Raw genomic sequence first — 12,051 nt, forward strand, 5'->3', positions numbered from 1 at the left:
GCGAATGCAATCTGGCTAAGGGATACTCCTTTCTCAAGAAAAAGGCCCTTTGTGAAGAGTTCCTAAGATCTGTGGTTCGTCATGTAAGTTGAGAGGGGTGTATCTTTGCTATAAAAGATCTCAGTTGCCATTATGTTGGGACTCTCAAAAATGCATTATAGATAGTGAATTGTTGAAAGTTACAGGGCTATGGTAAAGCTCATATTATTAAAGATGAAGTTTAAGTATAACTCTGACTGGTGTGTGGTTTGCCACGTCAATGTGTATGTATGTTTCTGTGTGTGTGTCTTAGATAGATGTCACCAACCTGTCTCTGTCCTGAATCATGCCTCTGCCATTGACCCGACATAAATTGAAAGACCTGTCTGTGGAATCAATGTGAGATAAAGTACATATTGAAGCTGTAACCCTGACTTATGGCCCAGTCATTTCCTAATCCATAGCAGATAATTAAATTAAATTTGACTGCATTGAATAATCCAAATATGCCTCTCCTCACCAAAATGGCCAACTTTCCTGACCAATATGGCTGCTTATATTGTCCAATATGGATTCCTCACCTCACCAATATGGCCGCCTCTCCTCACCAATATATATCAACTGTTCTTTCTCCTCCAGAGGCCTAACTCCAGCACAGAGCTAAGCAACATGCTGCTCCCTCGCCAGGTATCCAGACAAGAGCACGCACGCAGGGACCGAGCTCTGAGCGCCGCCAGCTACCTCACCGACGCCTTGGAGGGTAAGGTCCTCTGTCCTCTGCTGTTCACCCCACTGCCTCATTGAGGGGCAAATTGTGTGAGCCCAGGAGCTCCTCTTATCTGCTGTTTACCCCTCTATGAGGATTGAGGCTGACAGTGTCCTCAAATGTGCACGGGCCGTGCCTATGGACTAGATAGAGGGTGACTGTGCGGCAGAAGCCACATTGCAAAGTTACACTGACAGATAAAAACATTAGCAGAGTCATGATCACACATTAGGCCCTACCACCTCATCCTCAGTGACTTGCTATCAATCTTCATCAAACTCCCTTATTACACATGCAGGCACCCAAGCTAGGCCCCACCCACATCTGGCAAAGGCATACTGTGATAACCTCCCTGAAGAAAATGTACTCTCTCTTCCCCCCTCCTAGAACTGGAGGAGTCGCATCAGAAGTGCCACCCCTGCTGGTATGAGTTTGCCCACAAGTACCTGATCTGGGAAAGCAGTCCACGTTGGCTTCGGTTGAAGGCGCTGGTCAAGGTGATGGTGATGGATCCCTTCCTGGACCTAGCCATTACCATCTGCATCGTGCTCAACACCCTGTTCATGGCCATGGAGCACTACCCCATGACTGACGAATTCAACGGCATGCTGTCCATAGGCAACCTGGTAAGTGGAGAGGAGAGGGCACAAAGGAAACTCTTGGAGAAACATTTTTGCATACATTTTTACCCACCATTTTTTTTGGAGGACCACAGAATTTTAGGGCCTAGAGGTTTAACTTAGTCAGGTCAGTTACTCAGAGGGAAAAAAAACTCTTTGCTCCACTATTGTCCTAACCAACTGTACTATTTTGTTAGTTTTTTCTCATTATTTGTAACTCATTTTGTACATATTATTGTTGCTACCGTCTCATGACCAAAAAGAGCTTCTGGACATTAGAACAACGATTACTCACCTTGAACTGGACAAAGATTTTTTCTTTAATGAGTCCGACGCAATGGATATACTGCTTTGTCAAGACAAGGCCCAAATCCCTGTCATCCGAATGAAGAAAAGATGGAGAAAAAGTGGAAGGAGGGCAGAATTTGTAAGAATTTGCCAACGAGTAGGTAAACCACCACTACCCTCTGTATTACTGGCCAACGTGCAATCATTGGGGAACAAACTGGACGATCTATGATTAAGACTATCCTACCAACGGGACATGAAAACGGTAATATCATATGTTTCACCTACACGTGGCTAAACGACAACACTGATAATATAGAGCTGGCTGGCTTCTCCGTGCATCGGCAGGACAGAGCAGCTACATCTGGTAAAACAAGGGCGGGGGTGTCTGTCTATTGTCAAGAACTGCTGGTGCGCGATGTCTAATATTAAAGAAGTCTTGATGTATTGCTCGCCTGAGATAGAATACCTCATGATAAGCTGTAGACCACATTATATACCAAGAGAGTTCTTATCTTTATTATTTGTAGCCGTCTCTTTACCACGACAAACAGATACTGGCACCAAGATCGCACTCAACGAGTTGTGTAAGGCCATAAGCAACCAAGAAAATGCTCATCCAAAGCAGCGCTCCTTGTGGCCGGGGACTTTAATGCAGGCAAACTTAAATTTGACCTAATTTCTACCAGCATGTCACATGTGCAACCAGAGGAAGAAAACTCTAGACCACCTTTACTCCACACACAGAGATGCATACAAGGCTCGTCCTCCAATTGGAAAATCTGTCCATAATTATATCCTCCTGATTCCTGCAAAAACTAAAGCAGGAAGTACCAGTGACTAACACTTAATACAGAAGTGGTCCAATTTGTACTTTATTTTACTAGGCAAGTCAGTTAAGAACAAATTCTTATTTTCAATTCTTATTTTCAATTCAAATTCTTATTGTCAGCTCGGGGATTTGAACTTGCAACCTTTCGGTAACTAGTCCAACGCTCTAACCACTAGGCTACCCTGCCACCCCGGAAGTGGTCCGATGACGCGGATGCTAAGCTGCATGGCTGTTTTGCTAGCACAGAATGGAATATGTTCTGAGTATACCACCTCAGTGACTGGCTTCATCAATAAGTGATTCGACAACGTCGTCCCCACAGTGACCATACGTACATATCCCAACCAGAAACCATGGATTACAGAAAACATCCGCACTGAGAGAAAGCCCAAAGCTGCAGCTTTCAAGGAGCAGGACACTAATCCCTACGCTTATAAGAAATCCCTCTATACCCTCAGACGAACCATCAAACAAGCAAAGCGTCAAAACAGAACTAAGATTGAATCCTACTATATCGGCTCTGATGCTCGTCACATGTGGCAGGGCTTGAAACTATTAAGATCTACAAAAGGAGACCCAGCCGCGAGCTGCCCAGTGACACGAGCCTACCAGACAAACAAAATGCCTTTTATGCTTGCTTTGAGGCAAGCAACACTGAAGCATGCATGAGAGCACAAGATGTTCAGGACAACTGTGTGATCACGCTCTCCATAGCTGATATTTAAACAGGTCAACATTCACAAAGCTGCGGCGTCAGACAGATTACCAGGACGTGCACTCAAAGCATGCGTAGACCAACTGACAAGTGTCTTCACTGACATTTTCAACCTCTCCCTGACCGAGTCTGTAATACCTACATGTTTCAAGCAGACCACCATAGTTCCCAAGAATGCCTTGGTAACCTGCCTAAATGACTACCACCTGTAGCACTCACATCTGTAGCCATGAAGTGCTTCAAAAGGCTGGTCATGACTCACATCAACACCGTCATGCCGGAAACACTAGACCCACTATAATTCGCATAACGCCCCAACAGATCCACAGATGACGCAATCTCAATCACACTCCACGCTGCCCTTCCCCACCTGGACAAAAGGAACACCTATGAGAGAATGCTGTTCATTGATGACAGCTCAGCATTTAACACCATAGTACCCACACAGCTCATCACAAAGATAAGGACCCTGGGACTAAACACTCCCTCTGCAACTGGATCCTGGATTTCCTGACGGACCGCCCCAAGGTGGTAAGGGTAGGCAACAACACATCTGTCAACAACACATCTGGGATAAGTGCTTATTCCCCTCCAGTACTCCCTATTCACCCACAACTGTGGGCCAAGCACAACTCCAACAACATTGTTAAGTTTGCTGACGAGTGTTAGGCCTGAACACCGACAACGATGAGACAGCCTATAGGGAGGAGGTCAGAACTATCATGGTCCAAACACACCAAGATAGCTGTGAAGAGGGTACGACAACACCTTTTCCCCCTCAGGAGACTGAAAAGATTTGGCATGGGTCCCCAGATCCTCAAAAAGTTCTACAGCTGCACCATCGAGAGCATGCTGACCGGTTGCATCACCGCCTGGTATGGCAACTGCTCAGTATCTGACTGTAAGGCTCTTCAGAGGGTAGTGTGTACGGCCCAGTATATCACTGGGGTGATAGAGGAAGGCCCAAAGACTCCAGTCACCCAAGTCATAGACTGTTCTCTCTGTTCTTCCGCACGGCAAGTGGTAGTGGAGCGCCAAGTCTAGAACCAAAAGGCTCCTTAACAGAGACTACTGAACAATTCATCAAATGGCCGTCCGGACTATTTTCATTGCTGCTACTCGCTGTTTATTATCTATGCATAGTCACTTTAAAAAAATTACCTTGACTAACCTGTACCCAATACCGGTACCCCCTGTACATAGCCTCGTTATTGTTATGTAATTTTCTTGTGTTACTTTTATATTAAAAAATATATATATATTTTGGAAATATTTTCTTAACTCTATATCTTATACTGCATTGTTGGTTAAGGGCTTGGAAGTAAGCATTTTACGGTAAGGTCTACATCTTCAGCGCATGTGACAAATAAAATGTGATTGATTTGACTTGATTTGATATTGTCACTGAGATTCACACCCAAACCTAAATGAACCCCAAGCCTCTACCCCGTATGTACTTGTGGAGACCTGAGAGGAATAGTTAGGTACAAGTAGTATGTTAGTAGCATCTGATTGGCTGACTAAATGGCTCACTGAATTTTCACAGTATCAAACCTCCATAGGGCGTAGGGGATTATAACCGTGAAATGACCTGTTAATCACACATCAACAGACATCATTCACAACAATGAGTTTACGATCACATTATGAAGTCAATATGGTGTTTCGATTACAATTCACATTACAATTCACTGGAACCAGTTATGTGTGTTTGTATGATATATGCTGGTTCTCTATAGTGCTGGGTATGTGCCCTGGTCTGAAGTCCAGCACTATATAGGGAATAGGGTGCCATTTGGGACACAGCCATGGTATTGTTAGTGTTATGTAATTGGTTGTGTGGTACCAGGAGTAGTCCAACAAGGAAGTCATTTCAGGCCAACAGTGTCAAAATCAATAGAGTTTTCTTCCACTTGGCTGGCCACTGTGTGCTACAGTGGACAATCTGGCTGGTGTGTGTGTGTGTGTGTGTGTGTGTGTGTGTGTGTGTGTGTGTGTGTGTGTGTGTGTGTGTGTGTGTGTGTGTGTGTGTGTGTGTGTGTGTGTGTGTGTGTGTGTGTATGCGCATGTGTGTCCACAGCAGATACAGTTGAAGTCGGAAGTTTACATATACCATGGCCAAATACATTTCAACTCAGTTTTTCACAATTCCTGACATTTAATCTTAGTAAAAATTCCCTGTTTTAGGTCAGTTAGGATCACCACTTTATTTTAAGAATGAGAAATGTCAGAAAAATAGTAGAGATAATTATTTATTTCAGCTTTTATTTCTTTCATCACATTCCCAGTGGGTCAATTAGTATTTGGTAGCATTGCCTTAAATTGTTTAACTTGGGTCAAACGTTTCGGGTAGCCTCCTACAATAAGTTTGGTGAATTTTGACCCATTCCTCCTTATAGAGCTGGTGTAACTGAGTCAGGTTTGTAGGCCTCTTTGGCCTCCTTGCTCTTGTTCTGCCCACAAATTTAATATGGGATCGAGGTCAGGGCTTTGTGATGGCCACTTTTTCCTCCAAACATAACGATGGTCATTATGGCCAAACAGTTATATTTTTGTTTCATCAGACCAGAGGACATTTCTCCAAAAAGTACGATCTTTGTCCCCATGTGCAGTTGCAAACCGTAGGCTGGCTTTTGATGGAGGTTTTGGAGCAGTGGCTTCTTCCTTGCTGAGCGGCCTTTCAGGTTATGTCGATATAGGACTCGTTTTACTGTGAATATAGATACTTTTGTATCTGTTTCCTCCAACATCTTCAGAAGGTCCTTTGCTGTTGTTCTGGGATTGATTTGCACTTTTCACAAGTACGTTCATCTCTAGGAAACGGAACGTGTCTCCTTCCTGAGCGGCATTATGGCTGCGCGATCCCATGGGGTTTATTCTTGCGTACTATTGTTTGTACAGATAAACATGGTACCTTCAGGTGTTTGGAAATTGCTCCCAAGGATGAACCAGACTTGTGGACGTCTACAATTTTGGAGGTCTACAAATCAGTCTTGGCTGATTTCTTTTGATTTTCCCATGATGTCAAGCAAAGAGGCAGTGAGTTTGAAGGTAGGCCTTGAAATACATCCATAAGTACACCTTCAATTGACTCAAATGATGTAAATTAGCCTATCAGAAGCTTCTAAAGCCATGACATCATTTTCTGGAATTTTCCAAGCTGTTAAAAGGCACAGTCAACTTAGTGTATGTAAACTTCTGACCCACTGGAATTGTGATACAGTGGAAATAAGTGAAATAATCTGTCTGTAAACAACTGTTGGAAAATGTACTTGTGTCATGCACAAAGTCGATGTCCTAACCGTCTTGCCAAAACTATAGTTTGTTAACAAGAAATTTGTGGAGTGGTTTAACGAGTTTTAATGACTCCAACCTAAGTGTATGTAAAATTCCGACTTCAACTATATTTGTTATGACATCCCCCTCTGGTCTTTCCCATCTTTCAGCAAGTCATTATCGCCTTGGTGTCAAACGTCTGAACTGTCGTGGGGTGGTGACTGTGTTGGATACATAGAGAGTCTGAACTGTGGTGGGGTGGTGACTGTGTTGGATACATAGAGAGTCTGAACTGTTGTGGGGTGGTGACTGTGTTGGATACATAGAGAGTCTGAACTGTTGTGGGGTGGTGACTGTGTTTGATATATAGAGTCTGAACTGTCGTGGGGTGGTGACTGTGTTTGATACATAGAGAGTCTGAACTGTTGTGGGGTGGTGACTGTGTTTGATATATAGAGTCTGAACTGTCGTGGGGTGGTGACTGTGTTGGATACATAGAGAGTCTGAACTGTGGTGGGGTGGTGACTGTGTTGGATACATAGAGAGTCTGAACTGTTGTGGGGTGGTGACTGTGTTTGATACAGAGAGTCTGAACTGTTGTGGGGTGGTGACTGTGTTTGATACATAGAGTCTGAACTGTTGTGGGGTGGTGACTGTGTTTGATACATAGAGAGTCTGAACTGTCGTGGGGTGGTGACTGTGTTGGATACATAGAGTCTGAACTGTTGTGGGGTGGTGACTGTGTTTGATACATAGAGTCTGAACTATTGTGGGGTGGTGACTGTGTTTGATACATAGAGTCTGAACTATTGTGGGGTGGTGACTGTGTTTGATACATAGAGAGTCTGAACTGTCGTGGGGTGGTGACTGTGTTTGATACATAGAGTCTGAACTGTTGTGGGGTGGTGACTGTGTTTGATACATAGAGAGTCTGAACTGTTGTGGGGTGGTGACTGTGTTTGATACATAGAGTCTGAACTGTCGTGGGGTGGTGACTGTGTTGGATACATAGAGAGTCTGAACTGTTGTGGGGTGGTGACTGTGTTTGATACATAGAGTCTGAACTGTTGTGGGGTGGTGACTGTGTTTGATACATAGAGAGTGAACTATCGTGGGGTGGTGACTGTGTTTGATACATAGAGTCTGAACTGTTGTGGGGTGGTGACTGTGTTTGATACATAGAGAGTCTGAACTGTCGTGGGGTGGTGACTGTGTTTGATACATAGAGTCTGAACTGTTGTGGGGTGGTGACTGTGTTGGATACATAGAGAGTCTGAACTGTCGTGGGGTGGTGACTGTGTTTGATACATAGAGAGTCTGAACTGTCGTGGGGTGGTGACTGTGTTTGATACATAGAGTCTGAACTGTTGTGACTGGTTTGTGGTGACTGTGTTTGATACATAGAGAGTCTGAACTGTCGTGGGGTGGTGACTGTGTTGGATACATAGAGAGTCTGAACTGTCGTGGGGTGGTGACTGTGTTGGATACATAGAGTCTGAACTGTTGTGGGGTGGTGACTGTGTTGGATACATAGAGTCTGAACTGTCGTGGGGTGGTGACTGTGTTGGATACATAGAGAGTCTGAACTGTCGTGGGGTGGTGACTGTGTTGGATACATAGAGAGTCTGAACTGTCGTGGGGTGGTGACTGTGTTGGATACATAGAGTCTGAACTGTTGTGGGGTGGTGACTGTGTTTGATACATAGAGTCTGAACTGTTGTGGGGTGGTGACTGTGTTTGATACATAGAGTCTGAACTGTCGTGGGGTGGTGACTGTGTTTGATACATAGAGTCTGAACTGTCGTGGGGTGGTGACTGTGTTTGATACATAGAGTCTGAATTGTCGTGGGGTGGTGACTGTGTTGGATACATAGAGAGTCTGAACTGTCGTGGGGTGGTGACTGTGTTGGATACATAGAGTCTGAACTGTTGTGGGGTGGTGACTGTGTTTGATACATAGAGTCTGAACTGTTGTGGGGTGGTGACTGTGTTGGATACATAGAGTCTGAACTGTCGTGGGGTGGTGACTGTGTTGGATACATAGAGAGTCTGAACTGTCGTGGGGTGGTGACTGTGTTGGATACATAGAGTCTGAACTGTTGTGGGGTGGTGACTGTGTTTGATACATAGAGTCTGAACTGTTGTGGGGTGGTGACTGTGTTTGATACATAGAGTCTGAACTGTTGTGGGGTGGTGACTGTGTTTGATACATAGAGTTTGAACTGTCGTGGGGTGGTGACTGTGTTTGATACATAGAGTCTGAACTGTCGTGGGGTGGTGACTGTGTTGGATACATAGAGAGTCTGAACTGTCGTGGGGTGGTGACTGTGTTGGATACATAGAGTCTGAACTGTTGTGGGGTGGTGACTGTGTTTGATACATAGAGTCTGAACTGTTGTGGGGTGGTGACTGTGTTTGATACATAGAGTCTGAACTGTCGTGGGGTGGTGACTGTGTTTGATACATAGAGTCTGAACTGTCGTGGGGTGGTGACTGTGTTGGATACATAGAGAGTCTGAACTGTCGTGGGGTGGTGACTGTGTTGGATACATAGAGAGTCTGAACTGTCGTGGGGTGGTGACTGTGTTTGATACATAGAGTCTGAACTGTTGTGGGGTGGTGACTGTGTTTGATACATAGAGTCTGAACTGTCGTGGGGTGGTGACTGTGTTGGATACATAGAGAGTCTGAACTGTCGTGGGGTGGTGACTGTGTTTGATACATAGAGTCTGAACTGTCGTGGGGTGGTGACTGTGTTGGATACATAGAGAGTCTGAACTGTTGTGGGGTGGTGACTGTGTTGAATACATAGAGAGTCTGAACTGTCGTGGGGTGGTGACTGTGTTTGATACATAGAGTCTGAACTGTCGTGGGGTGGTGACTGTGTTTGATACATAGAGTCTGAACTGTCGTGGGGTGGTGACTGTGTTGGATACATAGAGAGTCTGAACTGTCGTGGGGTGGTGACTGTGTTTGATACATAGAGTCTGAACTGTCGTGGGGTGGTGACTGTGTTGGATACATAGAGAGTCTGAACTGTCGTGGGGTGGTGACTGTGTTTGATACATAGAGTCTGAACTGTTGTGGGGTGGTGACTGTGTTTGATACATAGAGAGTCTGAACTGTTGTGGGGTGGTGACTGTGTTTGATACATAGAGTCTGAACTGTTGTGGGGTGGTGACTGTGTTGGATACATAGAGAGTCTGAACTGTCGTGGGGTGGTGACTGTGTTTGATACATAGAGTCTGAACTGTCGTGGGGTGGTGACTGTGTTGGATACATAGAGAGTCTGAACTGTCGTGGGGTGGTGACTGTGTTTGATACATAGAGTCTGAACTGTCGTGGGGTGGTGACTGTGTTGGATACATAGAGAGTCTGAACTGTCGTGGGGTGGTGACTGTGTTGGATACATAGAGAGTCTGAACTGTCGTGGGGTGGTGACTGTGTTTGATACATAGAGTCTGAACTGTTGTGGGGTGGTGACTGTGTTTGATACATAGAGTCTGAACTGTCGTGGGGTGGTGACTGTGTTGGATACATAGAGAGTCTGAACTGTCGTGGGGTGGTGACTGTGTTTGATACATAGAGTCTGAACTGTCGTGGGGTGGTGACTGTGTTTGATACATAGAGTCTGAACTGTCGTGGGGTGGTGACTGTGTTGGATACATAGAGAGTCTGAACTGTTGTGGGGTGGTGACTGTGTTGAATACATAGAGAGTCTGAACTGTCGTGGGGTGGTGACTGTGTTTGATACATAGAGTCTGAACTGTTGTGGGGTGGTGACTGTGTTTGATACATAGAGTCTGAACTGTCGTGGGGTGGTGACTGTGTTGGATACATAGAGAGTCTGAACTGTTGTGGGGTGGTGACTGTGTTGAATACATAGAGAGTCTGAACTGTCGTGGGGTGGTGACTGTGTTTGATACATAGAGTCTGAACTGTCGTGGGGTGGTGACTGTGTTTGATATATAGAGTCTGAACTGTCGTGGGGTGGTGACTGTGTTTGATACATAGAGAGTCTGAACTGTCGTGGGGTGGTGACTGTGTTGGATACATAGAGTCTGAACTGTCGTGGGGTGGTGACTGTGTTTGATACATAGAGTCTGAACTGTCGTGGGGTGGTGACTGTGTTTGATACATAGAGTCTGAACTGTCGTGGGGTGGTGACTGTGTTTGATACATAGAGTCTGAACTGTCATGGGGTGGTGACTGTATTGGATACATAGAGTCTGAACTGTCGTGGGGTGGTGACTGTGTTTGATACATAGAGTCTGAACTGTCGTGGGGTGGTGACTGTGTTTGATACATAGAGTCTGAACTGTCGTGGGGTGGTGACTGTGTTTGATATATAGAGAGTCTGAACTGTTGTGGGGTGGTGACTGTGTTGGATACATAGAGAGTCTGAACTGTCGTGGGGTGGTGACTGTATTGGATACATAGAGTCTGAACTGTCGTGGGGTGGTGACTGTATTGGATAACTGCCAGTTTGCTAGATGCAGCATCACACATTAAACACTTTTTTGTCTCTGTACGTGGAGATTTGTTTGAAGAGGAATTTTTCTCTCATCCCTATTATTGTGGAGAGATATTGGCTCTCTCTCTAAGTGTTATGTGCATGCTTGTGTCGTGTTTTTGGCTATCATTACAGTTTTTTTCGATTGCTAAACGACAGTGGGCACAACTGGAATCACATGTGCAAAACTTTAACTACAGTCTGCACTACCAACAGTCACCTGAACTAAACAGTTCACATCACCTGCAAAACTCATTCCAAGCAACACAACTATTAAAACATGGCTCAAAACACGCTCAGTGCAGCCAAACACTATGCACAACCCTCACTGAGATAACACACACTGTCACTCAGAACACACGGAGAGTAAAAACACTAGCATCAAACACCAATACAGAAAATACAAACTTTTCATCTTTACAGTTTGAACAATTTCAGTGACTTCATACAAAGTAATATTTTCTTCAAAGAAAAAAGTGACATTCTTTCACATGATTTATTAACATTTTTAGAACATACCAATTCTTTAAGGTAAATGAAAATTAGCAGTTTGCTTTAATAGTCTGTAGTAAATTACGGAATTACAGTAATGACAAAAAAAAGGTAGAAACTAAAAGTACATACTGTAATTCAAACAAATAATTGAGGGGCTAATCCTGCCTCTCTCTAGAATCAGGCCACAGTTCACCAACATTTGGATGTGAATATGATTACTGGGAAAAATACACGTTCAGATATACAGTTATGTTATTATACTGTCCTTCATGGGATCACAAAACACAACTGATCTGACATAATTGTTCTATAAGTACCCAAGGACCACTCCAACCACTTGGACTGCAGAAATATTGTTTCATTATGTAACCTTTTGATGTTACCGTTATGGCGGTAATTCTGCCAAACCCAAATGTGTATGTGTGTATGTTTGTGTGTGTATACGTGTGTGTGTGTGTTCGTGCATGGTTGTGCATGGAAATGTTTCCATCTGCACACGTATGTGTGTGTGTTTGTATACGTTATGTGTGGACTGTTCACCCGAGGCCAGTTGGGCGTGCGTAGTCA

At 44.5% G+C, this 12,051-nt stretch overlaps 1 protein-coding gene across 3 annotated transcripts in view; it reads left to right on the forward strand.

Moving 5' to 3' along the window:
• LOC118361769 (sodium channel protein type 4 subunit alpha-like) overlaps positions 1–12,051 on the forward strand; it is a 202,105-nt gene that overhangs the window by 98,264 nt on the left and 91,790 nt on the right. For all 3 annotated transcript variants that reach the window (XM_052483777.1, XM_052483775.1, XM_052483776.1), the window contains 2 exons: positions 619–739; positions 1,133–1,371. In XM_052483777.1, the coding sequence (XP_052339737.1) occupies positions 619–739; positions 1,133–1,371 (360 nt within the window). The remainder of the gene's footprint in view (positions 1–618; positions 740–1,132; positions 1,372–12,051) is intronic.

This window comes from Oncorhynchus keta, chromosome 28 (genome assembly GCF_023373465.1).
Source record: "Oncorhynchus keta strain PuntledgeMale-10-30-2019 chromosome 28, Oket_V2, whole genome shotgun sequence".
In the NCBI taxonomy this organism is placed as follows: domain Eukaryota; kingdom Metazoa; phylum Chordata; class Actinopteri; order Salmoniformes; family Salmonidae; genus Oncorhynchus; species Oncorhynchus keta.